At 36.1% G+C, this 20,800-nt stretch overlaps 1 protein-coding gene across 1 annotated transcript; it reads right to left on the reverse strand.

Annotated features, from left to right (window-relative positions):
- Positions 1-3,399: 3,399 nt before the first annotated feature.
- LOC104893876 (uncharacterized) lies at positions 3,400-4,224 on the reverse strand. The gene is made up of 2 exons (XM_010680005.1): positions 3,925-4,224; positions 3,400-3,795 (listed from the first exon to the last, which is right to left on the reverse strand). The coding sequence occupies exons 1-2, from the start codon at positions 4,222-4,224 to the stop codon at positions 3,400-3,402; spliced, it is 696 nt and encodes a 231-aa protein (XP_010678307.1).
- Positions 4,225-20,800: the final 16,576 nt, after the last annotated feature.

Below are 20,800 nucleotides of genomic sequence, written 5' to 3' on the forward strand. Positions count from 1 at the left end.
GATAGTTTTTTTTAAAAAAAAAATTTGCACAGCTTGCTGAAGCTGTACATGCCCCAACAAGGTGACGTACTCAATTAATAGTATCATTTAGTGGCAGCCCCTATCATGCAACATACAAACAACTCATACCCCACTATCCCCACATAATTTAAAGACTACTTATACTCTTATAAGAATCAAAAGAACATATATAAGAAGGATATAAACTAAAATTTTATTAATCAAATAAACATGACACAAGTATAAACAACAAAAGATCATAATTGCAAAAAAAATCTCATGTCATGTCTTGCAGTTGCAGATGCTCTTCGAGTGCAACTTTTCTCGAGTTATGGGGTATCAAGGTGCTGATAGGCATAGAACATTAGTGGTAACATCTGCTGGTTTCAGGTTTTGGAAAAATGATGTTGGTTATCCGACTAATTATGTTAACTCATTTGAACTTCAGCTCATAAGCTGTGGTAGTTAATTAGAAACAGCAAAGAGTTAAGATGTTCAATATTTTCTCTCCATCTTCTTTTGAAGGCAAAGGGTACTCTAAGAGAGCAACTATCTTCTATAAAACCTGTCTTAGAAAATCTGAGATCAAAGAAACAGCAAAGAGTTAAGATAATTCCAATCTGCAGTGAGTTAGCAGGGAATGATATATGTCGAGCTCCATTGTTCAAACTACCTTGCTTGGACTCACCTTTACTCTCATTGTTAACATGCCATTCATTAAGCTAAAATTGCCACTATAACAGAATAATAGCACTAATAACTCGAATAAACTCGAATGAACACATAGATCAACAAACTTGCTTACCAAAAGCTTAAAAAAGGTAACCAATCATAACATACATGTTGAAATAGCACCTGGGTACGGCTTTTTCCCATCATGAATAACTCCAAACTGATCTAGAAACCAAGCCTGCCATCAAACCAACATACAATAGATATCAAAACCAATTTCTTTATATCTGTTAGTTACCATCATATTTCCGACTCCTCAATCTTAATTAACCAACTCATTACTCTACAAACTCATCCCACTTCGAACTTCTAGCAATCACTGAACACATAAAAAACAAATTTCCACAATTTTGTCATAATACTAACAATTAAACTGCTCTTCATGTCTGATAAGTACAGAGAAAGATGTAAATTACCCATAAACATATCCTGTCTATGTCTTCAATCTCTGTCATTGTGGATCTTCTATGAAACAACACCAACAAAATTAGCACACTAAATAACTGATGTTTAAAGAATTAGCGAACATGATTAAAGATAATAAACAAAGAAGTAGGAACAGATGGGAACAATGTTAAAGACTTACTGATTGACAATAAACTAAGAGTTGTCTGCTACCTTTAAAACTTGAAAAGCAACAACGCCCAACTCCACTCTGTACTTTCTCTCTCCTCTACCTACCAAGAGAGAGAGAGAGAAAAAAGAAAAGAAAAGAAAGAGACATTTTTTTGCTGGATAAGTAAAGAGCAGAGAAAGAATACTCTGTGGCAGAAAACAATCTCTCTTGTTTCCCAATAATGCAGGTATATTCAAACTCCAATCAACTCATAAACAAATTATATTTCATGTCAAGTATTTATTTCTCAAAACTGTGTACATTTTAATCTGTTGTTTATCTTGTTTTCTTCTTTTGCTATTTATTAGACTAAAGCAGTTCAAGTTGGCAACTTATCAGATCTAGCAACTGAAAGAGAAATTCATGATTTTTTCTCGTTTTCTGGTGATATTGAGCACATTGAGATCCGTCGGTTTGTTCTTTCACACTACTATTTCTAAAGCTGTCATTTCGGAGTTAGTAACAGAAAACTTCTCAATAATATCAACATATCAAGCTGCACTATTTTGCAATTAGACCGAATAGTATTATATATGATGCACACATCTTGTATTTGACATGGCACGTGAGAGAGACCAGTGCTAAATCTGTAACACGACAACTGACCTTACATAGTTCATTAGAAGTTACTTCATAGCACATTTGAGCACTAATAACAATCAGCTTCTTGAGTAAAGAGATCTGCATTGAGTCTATCAGTAGCAAGTTGCGTTCGAACAATATCAAGTTGCTCTCTACAGTGAGCTATTCTAACATCTAGCAAAATCTAGTTTATGAATCTTTTTAAATTTATCTTTCATTATTTTAAGTTTCAGCCAGACCTGAAGCATGGTACCTCCAAGATGATATTTATTCCACTGAAACTTCACAATATCTTAAAATTCAGCATGATCAAACATATAGTTAAAAAAACTTAAAAGGTCTACCTCCTTTAGCGATCATGGGGTAAACATTTTAAGATGATAGGGAACTGGTATGATATACTTGGATTGGTATACTCAACAATAACACAAGCATAAGCAAGTATGTAATGAGAATTGACAAGATATCGATTAATTGTACTCATGACTTTTGCTTCTCCCTGACTTTTATTATTCCAAGAAGAAAAATGCTCACGTATTTTAAGCTCTAATAAATCATTCTAATCAAGACAACTAATGAAGTCTTGAGTTTCATAAAAAGTGATAGCTCTGCCTTAAAGTATATCCTTAGGGTCCTGTACAACATTAAAATCCCCAAGCACATACTAAGCACTATTCATGGACTGATTAAGTCTTAGTAAATCCATCCAAAGAGGCTTGTAGCTTCCACAATACATAAACCATAGATTACTGTAACAAACAAAGTTGTACATTCATCTTATCAGTTAGCTGCGTAGGAATGAATTGATCAATCTTCTCTAAAGACTGAAAAGCCATATCATCAACAATCTAAGCAAGCCATATCCTCCGTGATATCTGAGATTTCTCATAGTTATCATCCCTATTCCAACCATCTATAAATTTCTTCCTAATTTTATCTTTATTTCCAGTTTTAAATTTTGTTTCAAGGATCCCAATAAAACTTATTTTATTATTCCTAAGGTACTTCTTAACTTCTCCTATAGTTGAGGGGTGATTCAACCCTCTCACATTCCATGTGCTAAGAATCATATCGGATCAAAGTCGAATGAATTGGAACCTTCTTCATCAACTATGTGAATGATAGTGCATGGTCCACTAAGATCAATTTGTTTGTCTTTGTTACCCTTGGGCTGCACTACAGACCAAACAATGTCTCACACTCTCACTTGTGCAGGTGGATCATTTGCAATGTTTGGTCCTTGTGAATGAATTTGTTGATCCGTAAGCTGTTGTTGGCTTAGTTGAGCTACTTGAGACGGAAGTGGTTCACTATATCTTTCTCCCCTGCAATTTGCTGAGTTAAATCTTCAATTTTAACGACATTATTATCTGCAACATTCGCTATAGGCACTTTAGGAATCCATTTCTGGATTACTTTAGAATTAGACTTAGCATGTTGCCTTTCATTCTTCTTACCCCAATCATGTCTTATTGTTTAGCATTTTTGGCAAAAAGAGGGACCCAATCATACTGAACCTTTTGTTCAATAATGTTCCCATTATAATCTTTGATATGTATTGTTCTAGGCACAAGTTTTGTCACATCAAACTCAACAAGGAGACGTGCATAAGACACTCTCATCAGTCTAGTAGTGCACTCATCAACAAACAATGAGACTCCTATTATGCTTCCTATACTACTCACAGTCTCAGGTCCCCAACAATTCAGAGGGAGATTTGGAAATCTAACCCACAAAGGTACCAGCCTCATGATTTCTTCATGAAAATTAAATTTGGTTGTCCATGCCTTTACTATAATATGTCTATTATTCAGAGGATTGGGCCCAGCACAAAGGATCGCATTCCTATCTTCCATAGAATCAACCTTTATAAAAAAATATCCATCTTCATGCAACAATACTATAAGTTTAATTTATTAACATGAATCCACTCCATGATAAAAAAATCTAATAATAGCACCTATTGTAGGAGTTTAACCCGCAACATACAATACCACATCATTAGCCCAAATATCAGACAATTTTTCTACTTCAGATTTATCAATTTTCGCAACATTTCTACCATTATATATACTAGGTACTATTAATTTCAACGACATACCCTTAGCTATAAGCTTTTGCTCTGTGGCCACCGAGGACCATGTCTTGGGAGTAGCCTGAGCTGCAACCTTTTTACTAGGCTCATTAATCTGAATTTCAACTCCTCTGTTCTCTTGTATCTCAATACCAACCACAACCTCTGGTTTGGGAGCAATAAGATTTTCCTGGCTAGCTGCATTAACCTTGCTTACCATATCACTTTGACGTTCAGAAATACGATTTTGATCAAAGAGTTGTTAAATTATAGCTACTGCATCTTGTTGAATATCTTCTAGTAGAGACAATACCCACTTGCTGCAAACACATTGAATCCTACCAAATCTCTTCATCACATAATCCAGCTTAATTTAACCATCTATATCAACAATCTAAACAGATAAATGAAGCCAATTTACTCATACTCTTGAGTCTTGATTCCAGCCCAAAGTATTAGCATTGAAATTTAGACACTTATATTCATATGATCAATGACAGACAAAAGATCCATATCTTTACTCATCAAAATTTACACATTAATTGAATTACAGTTAGATGAGCAAAATAGACACTCAACTACAAAAAAATTCACAAACCTGAATGAACGACGCTGAAGAACTCACACAAAAAGGATGAGAGAGAGATATAGCGATGATGAAGAACCACCATCGCCGCCACCTCCTACCGCGGTGCTGGAGAATGGCGCTGAAGAGAGAAAAAAATTCAGGGGAACTCGTGTAAGGGAGAAATAAATCTTCTTCGATTTCTAGGGTTCAAGTTTTAGGATAAAATAAATCAGAAATCGAAAAAAAAGAAAAAAAAAATCGAGCAATTTACTTGTTTTTGTGAAGAATGGGTGAAATGCGAGTGAAAATTGAACTGGAAACCCTAGAAATGAGGGATCCATCTGAATTCAGAGCTTCTTTTGAATTATTAGGGATTTTAGCATGAAAACCAATGTGACGATAAGGAGATGAAGATAAGGAGGGAAGAAATGGAGTAGTTAGCGTTTCAGTGGTTGAGTATGGAAGGAGATGGGGATGAGAGAGAAAGAGAAACTAGTTAAAGGAGGAAGAGTACAGAAAGACGAGGTATTGGAGGGGAGCAGTGATTTCATTTGAAGAGGGAGGGAGGTAGGGGGAATTAATACTAATAAAAAAAACGACAACCAAATGCTCGGGTAGTCAGGTTGATTGACTTGAGGCGCGGATCACTGATTCATAAATGCTTTTGTTAATTAGTCAACCGGAGCATTTGACATCAAATGTTCCGGTTGACTAATCAACACGAGCATTTGTGAATTTTTTTATTAAAATTTTCACAAATGCTCGGGTTGATGAGACAACCAAAGCATTAGATAAATAGCAAAAGCAGTTTTTTCCACAAGTGAGAAGATCCCAAATTTGTTTTGCGGTTTTGCATCCCATGACACGATTGTGTTCATGAGGTCCAAGACCACAATGAAGCAGTTTTATAGCAAGAGCATTAATTTCCATCTTTTCGAAATCTGCTTTATCAAAATCAGATATAGATTAAGGAATTACCTCATTCTTGTCATTAGTGGTAGTGACTTCAAAATCACCTAGCTACCTCTATGACTCTCCATACCTGGTAATTGTCGGCTTTGATAAAGATCTCCATTATGTTCTTACAGTAAGTGTAGAACTTACCATTGAACATTGGTGGCCTTTGCGTAGAGTACCCTTCTTCCAGTTTCTCTCTAGTATTCATATTTTTCAAGATCTTGAACTCAACAGGGTTTCCTGATTTTTAGAGTTCCCGCTCTGATACCAATTGTTGTATAATATGAGCACTATAAGAAGGGGGGTGAATTATAGTGAGAGAATAAGCTATACTTTTTGCGGAATTCAAAAGTAAACTTGGGAACAAACAATGGGAACACGAGAGATTTAGCGAGGAAAAACTTCCTAGGCCTAGTAGGAAGAAACAACCTCGACCACAAGTGATTTTAAACAACTTTCCACTATAATAGGCCAAAACAACTCTGATTACAACCTATTACTTTTCTCTCGATTCTCAACTTAAGTCACTTAACTCAAGTTCCCAACGACAGTTCCCACAACTGACGTTTCTCTCAAACTTCACTCGAAGTTCCTTTCTCTTTCTCTTTCTCTTGCTTCACTCAAAGCTTCTCACACTTACAAGAGTTCACTCAAACCCTTTTCTCAAAAATACACTTTGTAAACAATGGAAGAGTAATAAACTCGTTTAATGTAAGTATGAATTCTCTCAAGGAAAAGGCACTGACTCTTTTAGTTAACTAAGACAAATTAGCTAAGTCAGACGCACTTTGTTCAAATGAATTAGGCGCCTTTTTATAGACAATTAAGACAAGACATGTTCTCCACTAATTAAACCATTATCACATGATCTCCATGATTTTAATTAATTAATTAAATTAAATTAAATATTCCATGTCAAGTAAACATCCCACTAATCCACTACTTCACTTCATGAGAGAAGCAGTAACATATTACGTGGTTTTAAAAAACTTGAAGAATAATTAAACTCATTTAATTTAATTAAATACTTGGAGGATAATTAACTAAGCCACTAAATCCACTAACTACAAAAACGTGTAGCAGTATCTTTTTAGGCGTGTAATCCAGTTTTTAGGAAATAAAATAATTTATTTACTTTAGCTAGTTTTTAGGAAAAATATCTTTTTAAAATATCTTTGATAAAATCGAAAAACAATTTTATATTTTTAAAAACCGAAACATTTAAAACCGGAAAGATATTATATTTTGAAAACAAAATCTTTTAAATAAAATATAAAAGGTAAAAGATAAAAAGATAAGATTTGAAAATCGGTTAGATTAAAATCAGAAAATATTTTTAAAATCTTTTCCTAACAAACTAAAACGAAATTCCTAAAATAGTGGATCTTAGTTAAAACAACCCTAAAAACTCTAACAAATATATTGAGCGCATATTTAATTTAGGCGCACAACTTTAGAGACTCTTAGGTGTTCCTAAATCAGTTTTGAGTCTTGTTCCCTAACCTTGTTCCTATAGTGCCAGATCTGTTCCTTTCCTGGGAACAGAACCAAGTTCCTTTGAGAATTCACCACGAACTTAATTAAGCTTTTACTCAACCTTAACATGAAGATAATAAATACACCCTAATGTATTCTAATCTTCATTCCATGCTTGATTTTTCATCACTCGAACATCTTTACTTCGATCTTGATTAATTCTCCGTTTTAATCTTTAACCAAGTATTCTCTTAGCTCGAGCATGAATTACCTTGCAACAACATAAATAAAATATACTATGTCTTTTATGGTTAGGTCATCTTCAAAACTCAAGGGTCAACATTTTGCTTAACAGGTTTCACGCCTTTGATTAGGGGTATAGTATGCTGGGCGAATTCACAAACAGTTTTTGGCATGTCCAGATAGAACCATGCAAATACGTTGATATATTTAATTAACTTTTTTATTAATTGGGCGCGTTCGCATTCATTTAATGTATCCAATTCTCTCCTTTTGTTCATTATCATCCGAAAGTTAACATTTTTCTGTTTCTTTAATGCGGAGTCTTATTTCATGTTCTCCACTGCTTTAATTATTTCTTTTTCAAATTCCTTGTTGCAATCGAAAGGGGAAGAAAAAGTAGAGATAGTGCACAAGTTATAAGCAAATAAATGAGCTCATATTATTAAAATCAGAAAGCATAGTGTTGAATAATGACTCAGCAGAAAGGAAACACTTTACTTGGACATTAGGATTAACAAACACAGACTCAGAGTCAGACGCTAACTCGGATGACTCAAACTCTTCAAACATCGGCCCTTCCCTAGTGGTGAAGATCATCTTCTTTCCATTCGGAGTAGTCAACTTGATAGTCTTCTTCTATCCTTGCATGGTGCAACTTACATGAGTGATGAGCAACATTGAAGGCCTTGTGTTGTAGTACCACCTGAATATAAGCAGTGTTGTAGAAATTCCAATGCTTTGTAGTCTAAAAAGTCTTCAGTCAACTATTGAATTGTGGAATCAGGAATCCCTTCTTCCAAAAAGTGATAGTTCTAGAAATATTTCAAATCTTGGGTAGATCACTCCAACCTGAGCCTGTCAGAATGGTTCAACGAATTCATAACAAGGATAATCTTCTCCTTCCCTTAGAAATTGCCCATCTATGGGTTGATAGGGAGGAAAAGGGATACCGTCCTTGTCCTTACTGTTTTAATAAGTTATTCTTTGTGCAATATGCTCTTTTAGCTTTTTCCTGGTAGGCTTGTATCCTAAGCTGAATGGATTTTCCACTGATTTGGAATCAATGACAGGGGATGCTCTGGACTTCTTACTACCCAATGACAAGCTTGGAAATTTTCCTTTCTTGCGCATGATATAATTGTTTGCTAAGTTAGATAAGCAATCCCTTTCTAAGTGGGCTACTTCTTTGGGAACAAATCCTCCAAAGATCTTCATCCTCTTCATCATGATCTATGTGAATGAGAGGCTTGTCTACTACTTGTACTTTCATTTTAGAGGCATTGAGTGTTATGGGAACACCATCTACAATCATCTTGACCTTTTGATGCAAGGAAGATAGGACTGCACCAAGCTCATGAAGCCATGTCTTCCTAGTAGTAGGTTGAATGAGGCCTTGATATCACCGACCTGGAACATTGTGCGCTTTTCTATAACCCCTGCAGAGATATTTAGGGATATAGTACCCAAGGATTGGTGGAGATAATTGTTGTATGCTCGGATGCGTTGATGGGAAGGACTGAAATCCGCATCCTTAAAACCTAGACAGCGCGCAGTACGCAATGGACACACATTGTTGGCAAATTCATTGTCTATTAATGTTATTGGAACATTCATGCCCATGCATGCTATAGTAAAATGCAGAGCCTTGTTATGTTTGTTGCCTTCGAAGGGAAGGTCATTGTTAGTAAAGGAAATAACTTTTCCTTAGATTGGATTATCAGTAGTCGGAAAGTTGACCAATCCTTCAGAGATGTGTCGGATGACACATTCATTTTCGAAAGGGCATTTAGGAATGCCATACGATGCTCATGAGAGGAGCTATTAATTAACAAATGTTAATTTTGACTTTTATTTTGATGAGTTGTTGAATAAGAGCTTATCTTTGTGAAGAATGGCTTCTGGAGATGCAAACAATTGTGGAATATTAATCTAAACTGGTCGATTTAGTCTTTCAATTAGGGTGAGTACTTATACTGCTTCTTCTTCGGTACTTCGGTACCAATCTTCCCCTATCATGATATGATCATCGTGAATATCCATGATCTCATTGTCGTTATATAATCCTAGTGGTGGAAGGATATATGCTCCCTGATCATAATCATTTTCTTCAATGACTTACTCGTCTTTATCATTACTGTCCCATAAACCATTGATATTGGGTGATGTTTCAGCACTAATGATAGTCGGCACAGGATCCCCTATTGGTGCAATCAAGAAGGATGGATCATAACAATATTGATCCTCAGAGATAGTTAAGACTTTGTTTAATGGCACATTTTGATTGTTCGGTTTCTTTCCTGTAGGAGGAATGTGAAGTCTACCTTCATCAATCATGTCTTGGATGGCATGTTTCAGCTTGAAACATTCATTTGTTTCATGACCATTTCCTCTATGGAACTTATAGTAAGCATTCTTATCCCATTTTAGACCCTTTTTACTTTTTTTCTAGATCAGGAGTTGCTCCAATCGGGAACAGAGCGCCTTTTGAGTGAAGACGATCAAAAATAGTGGCATATGACATACCTATTGGAGTGAATGTCCTCCTGGGATTCCTTTGGAAGTATTTGTTTGATGCATCAAGAAGGTTCACCTCTTCGCCTTTAGAAGTGGATTCATATTCATTTTTCTTGTTGTTGCTATTATTGCCCTTGTAACGATTGTTGTCATTTTGGGCATTATTCAACAAGTCATACATCTTCAACTTACACGCCTATATCATACAGCTTTATAAAATTTGTAATACCTAAATATTTAAGATGATTTTTGTACTTGGGAAAATAATTGGTGACGAAGATGAGAATTAGGTCTTTTTAAGGAGGCATGGTGACCATGTGAGAGGACTTTTCTATCAACTTGTTACGGTAGGTAGTAAAGCCTTCATTATTTTCTTGTTTCAGTGCTTCCCATTCCCTTCAGGGGGTTTGGATTACATAACTATGTTCATATTGTTTCATGAACTCCTTGGCAATGTCGCCCCAAGTTTCAACATGCTTAGAATCTAGTGAATTGTATCAGTTTTGATAGATAGGTCCCGACGATATCAAGAATATTATTGGATACAATCGAGGTCCACAACTTAATGATCATAGTGGCCCTAAAATTCGTCAAATGATACTTGAGGTAGTCATTAGGGTTGAACTTGGGAAATTCACTTGTGGAAAACTTTTCAGGCAGTTTTACTTTGAACATATTATTCTCTTCCAAATTGAAGTAAGACTCCTTGTTCGTGATCTTGTGAACAACATTTTCCATTTGTTTGGTGAATCCAGCAAATTCACCACTTTCAACTTGATGCAGACGAAGAATGACCTCTTCCAAGTGCCGAGACAGTCGCTCGATGATGGCGGTTAGCTTAGTGATTTTTTCGTCACCCATGCTTGTTTCAGATAATGCCCTTGTTTAAGCTATTTCAACAAATCGAGCTTTTGTTGAACGTGTACGAGCTTTCAAATAAAATGGACAGGACAAGAAATGAAATGTGAAGTGCAGGACAAAAGGTTTTCGAAATAGTAATTTGTCTAGAAAATCATTTTTTTATTTGGTCAAAACTCATGCCAAGAGAAGGAAATGTTCATGGAAGGAAGTTTATTTTTTTGAGGGAAGTTTATGATGATATTTTTTTGGTTATGGATTTTGTGGAAAATGTCTATATATTTGATTATGGTTTTTTGTGGATGATGTTACGTAGTGGCAACATGGGATAGTGTATAAGTATTGTGGAGGTATGGAATGGAGACTTGGCAAAATTCTTTCACCAATTGATGATTGAGATTTATCTCACTCTTAAGATAGTATTAAGGCTATTTTACATAATTTATTTCCCATTTTAGTTTCCTTTTTCCTTAATTTCACCGACCTCTTTTTCTATCTAACTCTCTCTTATCACATATATACATGTATTTGCATCCCCATACTCTTCCATGTGATCATTGATGTGTAGGAATTCAAGTTCCTACAAGCTTACAGGGAAGAAAAAAGGGAAGAAAGGAGGAAGAACCCTGCCCAAGAAGCCAAAGCTCGCCCGAGCTTCAAATGTCCGGGCCAGATCCCGCACGGGCTACATGGTCGCCCGCCCGGGCCCATCAGGAGCCAAAGTTCTTACTTGTTTTTTGGGAATTTGGAGCAAGTCTAGGCCTATAGCTCGATCACGGTGACCTTGCACCATCCAGGGTCTGTCCCGATCAAAATATTGGACCGACGCGAAAAGGTTCTACGGAATCGAGTCATACCATTGGTCAAGGTGGTATGGTCTAGCCAGGACTCGGAGGAGGCTAAGTGGGAAAAAGAAGCTGATATGAAGCACCGCTATCCGCAACTTTTCTAAGGTACGGCTTAAGTTTCGGGACGAAACTTCTTAAGGGGGGAAACGTGTAACAGCCGGTAAATAATAAAGGATTAGTATATGATTAAATAAATGAAATTGTGAAATTTAAATGTGATCATACGTAGGTAATATGTATGATAAGTTGTGTGTAAAAATAATTTGTGCTTGTGTGTAATCAGTGCTTAGAAGGAATTATATAAAGATAATAATATTATTAAGTTACATGTGAACACTTAGGACCGATATATTATTTTAAGAAGTTGAGTTGTGGAAATTGAGAACTATTGGAAGATAGAAATTATGTTCAACTATTAAGCAAATTAACGGTTACGCTTAATAGAATGGACTTTAGAATTTCATTTAGGGTATGAGGTTAGGTATATCAAGTAAATTTTATGTTGAGGATGTTTAGAGTATAATAAGACCAATTGTGGGGTCTAAGACCACTAACATATGGCATATTATAAGATTTTGAGTCATATTAAGACAAATGAGAAGAGCTGAAAAATTCTGAAATGCACCAAGTGGAATGGAACCACATTAATCAACCCAAATGGGTCTACCAAGGCTGAAGTCATGCACCCATACCTTCCTCACATATACCTTCACATCCTATATAAGTTCCATCACCAAAAACAAAAAAATTCCCTCTGCCCAAAACACTTCTTCCTCCCTCATCTTACTCGCCAGTTCTGGCGGTAAGAACCAGAAGCACTTCTCAGCTTCGTTTCTTGGATTTTTGTCTCTTAATCTATGCATGCAAAGCCTGATTATCATTCACTACATATAGGAGCATATTGGGAATAAAAAAGATCACCATTTCGTGGCCAAGAAGTTCAAGAAAAAGAACCATCTTCTTCAACCAGAAAAACGGTAGGTATGTTGATTTGTTTGGGTAAATTGAAATACTTCCCTTAGGTAAATCCTTATGAATTTATGTGTGGATGTAAGTAGGTGTTTAAGGATTCCAAAGAAGTAAAAATCTCATCAAAAGGACAAGGAGAAGTCGACTTACACCATTTACAAGTTAAGGTATGCAAATTCAATCCCTTTTTGGAAGTTAAGTACTATGAAAGTTATTAGATTTATTTGGGAACGAAATTGAGGTTGAATTTTTGTTTTGAATGATTATTGGATTCTGTATTTTGATGATATACAAGTATAATCCTTTGCATGTTGGAACAACAAATGAAAAAGGGTTCCTTTTCTTACCTTAGGAAGAATAGTATGTGGATTTTACCCGGTTTGGAAAAACATTGTGAATTTTGGTATTTTGGATGGATTTTTGGTGAGTAGGCAGTAGGTTGGATGATATTAGGTTGTCATATATATGTGTGTTAATAGCTAAGAACATCTTTTAGAAGGGAGGTAGAATTTTTATACTAAAAAGTATTGTTAAAGGCATGTTTTACCATGTGATATTACTTGATAATGTTATGAATGTTGGAAAAAGAATAGCATTGAACTTATTGTTAGTTACTCTTGATAAAGAACACTTAGTGTCCATGATATACCTTGATAGGAATTTTCTACAGCATTTCACATTACATTAGAGGTTTTGAAAACTATTTATAAACTACGTTTTAAGAATGAACTATATTGGATTTCCTATAATCTTTTCAAGAGGAACATTTTCAATAGCATGTGGGTACTTATAGTAGCTTAAACATGATTGTTTCACTTATATTACTCAATCTTAATCGATGATCAAATTCTATTCAAAGTATTCTTTGTTATGAGGTCCGAAATCACCATTTTTCGCACATCAAACCTATATTGTTCTTATGTTTAGTTAGATCGATTGTGTGGATTCCTTAAAACTATTTTGGCGTTCCTAAAATCATGTAGCTACTGTCCTAAGTCCATTAATCCATCCTTAACCAAACTTTAAATCATTTTTTTTACAACTTAGTTTTTTAATATGACTTCTTACAAACCGTTTTAGTAAGTGTGTTTGTTATTAAAGAATGTGAATCCGTTTTTGCGTAGTGAAGAGGAATGTGTGTAATGTGTGAGAGGACATGTCCTATAAAAGCTTGCAAGCGAGAAAATAGTAGGAGTTTAACTCCGAATTGTGTGGAGGTTGCACCTTATACAATGCACCTCATAGTGTTATCTTCTTCCTACGCTCTAAAGTAAACATTTTCAACTTGTGTTTGTATGTAGGTGTTTGCAATAAACCTATGAGCATTTAAAATGTGTATTCTTACCATAACAGTTCATTTCCTTAACGTATTGATTTGCAAAAACACCTTTTAGAGTGTGATCACTCCTTGTTTCAGCCACCATAATCCATTTTCATTGGGTTGATTGCCAGCCCAGGGCCTATCAGATAGCCAGCCCAGGCAACTAACTGTTAGGCCTTTTTTCGGGTTTCTTTTCGTTTACGACTTTTGTAGTTAGAGGATGTATAAATTCTCCCCTACCTTATTTTGGAAAAGAATCTGAATTTTTAGAACCATAATTTTAGTTACTAGTGTAGGAGCGATAAAACTTGGCTCAAGAGGTGTAATTTGGAGATTAAAAATCAATGAAAAAGTGGCAGTTTCTTTGAAGTTCTTGTTTCCTTAGTAATTCACTCAATCCTTTCTTTCTATCTCGTTAATTTTATGCATTTCTAGTATGTTAGTTTCATGTTTTACTTTAATGTTTTACTTTAATGTTTTAATTGTTTAATCTTCATGTTTAATAATTAATCTAGATTGAAGTTTCCATCTTTTCCTAGTTTATTCTTGTTTGTTCTCTAGATTTTGTTTTTATTTGGCTCTAATGTCTTGATTTTGGGTTTTAGCTACTTTGGGATTGGTGATTTATTACTAGTTATTCCATGTTTCGAATATTTGGTAGTATAATGGGTAGTGAGTGGTTCATTACCTAGGATTGGGTGTAGCCCAGTCATTGTTTCCATCCCATTTTAATGAGTAGAGTTTATTGGGTTGGTTATGTTTTGGATTTGTGCATTTTCAATCATTGATGTAATAAGTAACTTAGTTGATGTGAGCTCAATCACCTTTTGTTGAGGTGTACCAGTACAAGAGGTTTGAAACAAAATGCCGCTATGTTGGAAAAAGGGAAGCATGCAGGTAAACTCGGTGCCATTATCACTCCTCACAGTTTTAACAGTAGTTTCAAATTGACGAGCCACCATAACAAAGAAGGATGTAAAATATTGGTAAACCTCAGTTTTATTTTGCAATAAATAAACCCAAACAGCACGGGAATAATCATCAACAATAGTCAAAGAATAAATAGCCCCACAAGAAGAAGGAATGATATAGGGTCCCCACAAATCACAATGTACTAGTTCAAACAAACGGTTAGCTTTATTCTCACTAGTAGGAAAACTGTCACGAGTTTGTTTTGCTATAGGACAAACATCACAAATATTATTCAACTTCTTCCTATCAGAACTAGACTTAATAGCAGGCAACAGCTTCACAACACGTTCTGAAGGGTGACCTAACCTTTGATGCCACAAATAAAAAAGGCTCAAACTAGGAACACCAACAGCTTGCACAACAGCCACCGTGCGGAAATAGTATAGGCCCCCTCGCCGTTCACCTGCTCCAATCAGAGTCCCTGAAGGTTGGTCCTATATAGCACATAAAGAAGGAGTGAATTGGATAGTACATTGGTTATCAGACAACAAATGTGACACAGAGATCAATTACAATGAAATGCAGAAACAAACAACACATCACGTTATACAATGTGTTGAGTAAGATACACATCTCCTTGTTTCGTAGCCAGAGTAGTATGCCCATTCAGCAGGCCAACAGGACACCCTTCCACATCACGAACATTACTCAAACATGATAAAGTGCCAGTAATATGATGTGATGCCCCCGTATCAATGATCCAAGCTATGTCACAAGGCTCACCTGTCATACGTTCATTAGTGTTCTGTTCATTATAAGTCATCAATGTTATGAGTGCTGGAATCTGCTCAGGTGTGAGATTAGCAAGGGAAACACCTCCCTCACCCGCGGTAGGAAATATGCCATCACTGACCACATGAGCTCGAGCACCCCCGGTATTAGACGAAGCACTAGAAGCACTCCCTGCTCCCCGCGAAGTTACGGCATTGGAAGGCTGCCCCCCAGCATCAACAGGCTGCCCCCCAGCCCCACCAGACGTGGTTGTCCCAGCACCACGTCTGACACTCCTTGCTCGAAGACGTTCTTCATACCACGCGGGGTTGCCATGAATTTTAAAACAAGTACTCACTACCTCATGACCCTTCTATTAACAGTGAGAACACAATAGCTTGCTCTTATCGATGCAATCAAAGCGTCCGTTCCCACGCTCAGAACTTACATGGAACGCCAGCACACTCTCGTGTGTTTCTCGACAACGAGGTACCGCCCGCGACTGCTCCTCCTGAACCAGTGCTTGATACGCACGGTGCAAGTACCCTAGCAGCTGCTGCGAAAGTAAGTTGGTGCACACAGTAGCATATTTATTGATCAAGCCAATCAAAAACTGGTGGAAGATTTCTTCGTCTCGGTCCTTGGACAGCTTTAAACTGAGTCCACAATGACATTGCTTGCACTCACAGGAAGGTAAAGGTTTCACTCTGACCAATTCATCATACAAGCCCATAAGTTTGGCATAATACTCGTCGATCTTCATCCCATCCATCTGTTTGCATTCACTTATGGCTGCCTTGATCTGTTGCACGCGTGGTCCATGGGCCACGCAAAACCTCCTCTCAAGATAAACCCACAAATCTCGAGCGTTCTCATGTAATGGTATGGTTGTGACAATCTTCGATTCCATGCTCCGCAACATCCAAGAAACGATCATTGAATGCACTATTTCCCACTCCAGTAGCGCATTCGGATCGTCGGGTTTGTCAATAGTACCGTCCACGAAGCCACATTTGCGTCGCGCGCGAAGCGAGAGCGTCATCGCCCTTGCCGAGGCCACGTAATTTTCACTAGTGAAAATTACATGGGTGATAACATTGCCCGACTAATCGCCAAACCCCAAATAATACGGTGAGGTAGTAGTCACACTACACTCACCTGTCACTTTCGAGAGCTTCTTCTCATCTCCCATCGTTGCGGTTTTTTTTCGGTTCTTGCTGATCACGCGGGTGAGGCAAGTAAGGCGAAACTCAAATCAATCTGTCGTTCAGTTCGCCGACTCTAATACCATGACAAGGAGGCTGCCATAAGGTTTCTATATTCTTGTCACACAAAAATGTATGTTGTATTTGCTTCATCCTCCAACTAATATACAACCCTAGCTTTACATTTCTATTTGGTCCTAAACTAGGCAACTAAATATACAACCTAACATAAAGATAAGCCCAAAGACTAAATACATGGTCCAACAGAAGAACTGGGTGGATTCTTTAATTATCATATTAATGCTTTTCTTAAATGTAATGATTTTCTTAGATGTATGTTATATTTTTTTAGCTTACAAAACCCAAAAAAGATATTGTAGAATTGTTGGTAAGTGTCTTCTTATATTAAATGAGAGGTTGTGTGTTACAGACTTCACACATACATTTTTGTTGATGACAATTTGTATTGATTTGTGTAGGAGGGTGATACATGTGGTAGCATTATATTTATTTGCTTTGAGTTTTAGATATCTCTATTATATAAGCCAAGGAGGAGGTGTGGCATCCCCCCTTAGAAATGACTAAAATACCATGTGATAATTTAAAACAACATTGTCTTTTATAAAAAAGAGAATCAATGCAACTTGTCATATGAGTAAGTCAAAAATGGAATATCCAATCACCATTAATAACTTGACAAAATAGATTGACACAATCAGTTCATGAACTTAATTAGAATCTACAACTGAAAAAAGTTGGCGATATATCGTGACAACATAATACTTCATATTTACAAAGCTCAAACAATATGGTTTATTAAATTTATATTGATAAACAACTATACTAAAGTCGGTGAAAATGAATTATTAAATCATCGACTAAATTTTAAATGACGGTATTCAATAGTTAAAAATCGGTCACCTTCAATTTAAAAAGATAATAACATCTACAAAAGAACCTCAATAATTTATATCACTATCAAAATAATTTTAGATCAAAAAAACATGTCCTTTTGTATATATAGCTATACATAAGGTTGTTGAGGCACACATTATTGCATACATATGCATACCTTCTTTGTAAGCTCGTAGAAACATGACTCCATCAACTAAATTTTTCAGTGACGATATTGAACAGTTAAAAATCGGTCACCTTCGATTTAAAAAGATAATAACGTCTACAAAAAAAAATCTCAATAATTTGCATCACTACCAAAATAATTTTAGAATTTGAAAAGACATGTGATGAGTGATATTTATATCACTCTAAACCTCTTATTTATCCCTATATTTAACCTTTATTTTGTATTTTACCCTCTTTTATTCGTTTGTTTTGCTTAAAATGCACCTTTTTTTTTGTTTTACTAGTTCTTTTTAGGTATGTCTTTCGTTTTACTTTTCAAGTTACTTTTTACATTATTTTCTTGGTTCTTTATAGGTCCAATTAAAATATACTTTTAATTTCATCTATAAAATCCAAAGGAATGCACAAATGTGGAGTAAACCATGAATGATGAAGGGACGAAGGCAAATAGAAGTTGAAGAAGCAAGGTTCACAAGATGGTCAACTTTGAACGACCATATCTTCCATACTACAAATCATTTTTCAGTGATTCAAATTGGAGAGTAAAATTTGGCTCGTTATCTTTCCAACGATAGGTCACATGCTTGATTTGCATTAAAAACAAGAAAGTTATGGTCATTTGAAGTTGAGTTGTTTGTGCAGTTTTCTGAGGAGCGCCCGCTCCCTTTTCAAAGGAGCGCCCACTCCTTGTTTTTGGAGCTCCCGCTCCTTGTTTTTGGAGCTCCCGCTCCCAGGTCGCTCTCTGGTCGCTCCAACTTTCTGTTTTGCCCAGTTACCATAGGAGCGTCCGCTCCTATTTATAAAGGAGCGCCCGCTCCTTTCAAATTTCCCGGACAGCTCTGTTTTTTTCGCGACTCTTTAATGATGTGATAATTGGACCTATAAATAGGAATCACCTATTTATGAAGGGGGACCTAATTTTGAAGGGGGATTAGCCTCCATTAGTCTTAGATTAGGATTTTAAGTGAGAGAAATCTCAAAACCTAGAGAGAGAAAAGGGAGAAAACTCAAAGAGAGGTTGAAGATTGTAGATTCAAGGGTGACACTTGTATTGGAACTTTCAATCTCAACCAATAATGAGCATTTCTTACTCTATCTCCTCTTTTATTGTTTTTATTTTAATTGTTTTTCTTAGATTAGTTGTTCATGATTAGTTTAATATATTTATGATTTATTTTATTTAGTTTAATGTTAGATTAATGATTATTATCATGTTATTAAATTTAATTATTTCTCTAAAGTCCTCATTTTTGTATTTATGGAGTAGTTTGTTGGTTAGGGTTTGGGTGAAAACCCAACCATGATTGAATTGGGCATTTGAGTTTGGATTTAGAGATTTGCGTGATTAAATTATTGCTTGTTTAGCTCTTCTAATCTATGTTGCATTCTCTTTGATCACTTGAATGTCGTATTAGATGGAGTTGATTGATTTAGGTTGGCATGAGAGTGTGACCTATTGATTTCTATTATTGACTTGGGTTACTTTGAACCTCGGGATATGTTAGTAATGGATGAGAGTCCTTTTTTTTTGCTAAAGTGAAAATGTATATTGCAAAGCAATCTCAAATCAACAACCTACAGAGAAACCAAGGGGAGACAAACCAACTAGGTTGGACCCTCTACCCCATGGCCCTCGAACACCATTTATCTACAAACATTAACAGCAAGCTCTCTGAGCCATTCTCTATTAGCTCTAGACACTTTTTTTGGGAGAACACTATAGCATCTATCTATCACATCTTTCTGTACTCTATGAACAATATTGTTTACAGTAGACACATACTGGGACCAATACACATCATTCCTACTGCGCCATATGTGATAAACCACAGCACCCAGAGTCACTGCATAGACTTGTTTCTTAAATTTTGGTGCACTGCATCTGCTAATCCACTGTATTATTGACTGCATAGTCATGTTACTCAGCTGTATCCCCATCCATATAGCAATCCTTCTGAAGATAGCCTTGCTATAATTGCACTCAAAGAACAAATGCTTTTGAGTCTCCTCATGCATGCCACAGATTAGACATTGGTCAGTTGTTGCAACACCTATGTCATGTAATCTCTTTGTAGTCTGTAACCTGTCTAATTGTACCAGCCATAGGAAAAATCTGTGTTTGGGGATAATCATTCTCTCCCAAACATACTTATCCCAATAAATCTTGTCAAATTCATCTGTCAATATAGTATATATTGACTTAACAGAATATTCATTCATATTCTGTAGAACAGCTTCACTGAGTTTGCCTTTAAGTTCTTCTTTTACTTCACAAATTTTCTTCCAATACCAGCTGCAGCCTTGATTAGGTTTATAATCCCACCAATTTTCATTCTTCACATAAAGCTCATTCACCCATTTGATCCATAGGTTGTCTTTTTTGTTTGCCAATGCCCAAGCAAATCTCCCCATAGTAGCCTTATTCCAACACTCTAAATTCCTCACCCCTAAGCCTCCAGCATTCTTAGGTCTGCAAACCTTCTCCCAAGCAACATATCCACCCCTGCTACTGAAATAATTTCCAGTCCAAAGATATGCTCTACAAACCATCTGAATTTCATGAATGACCTTCTTTGGCAAGACAAACATTTGAGCCCAGTACACTTGGATACTTAGTAAAACAGCATTTACTAAAACCAATCTACCCTGGTAAGAAATGTTTCTGCTACTCCAGCACCTCACCCTTGCTGTCATTTTTTCCACTAACACCATACACTCTTTCACCCCCAATCTTTTGTGACTAATTGGGACCCCAAGGTACTTAAAAGGCATTTTTCCCCTAGTGAAACCTGAAACATTAAGGATTCTTTGAACTTCCTCTTCCTTCATGCCTACTGTATACACTTCTGTTTTGCTTTCATTTACCTCCAAACCTGATACACTAGAGAAGTGTTTGAACCCTTGAAGCATCAAGTAGACAGATTTGAACTCACCTTTACTACACAGGATGAGATCATCAGCAAAACTCAGATGGTTTAGCTTAATTCCAGAGCATCTAGGATGAAAATGAAACTCAGTTTTCTCCCCAATCATCTTCAATGTTCTAGACAAGTAATCCATCCCAATTACAA

This window comes from Beta vulgaris, chromosome 5 (assembly GCF_026745355.1).
Source record: "Beta vulgaris subsp. vulgaris cultivar EL10 chromosome 5, EL10.2, whole genome shotgun sequence".
Lineage (NCBI taxonomy): Eukaryota > Viridiplantae > Streptophyta > Magnoliopsida > Caryophyllales > Amaranthaceae > Beta > Beta vulgaris.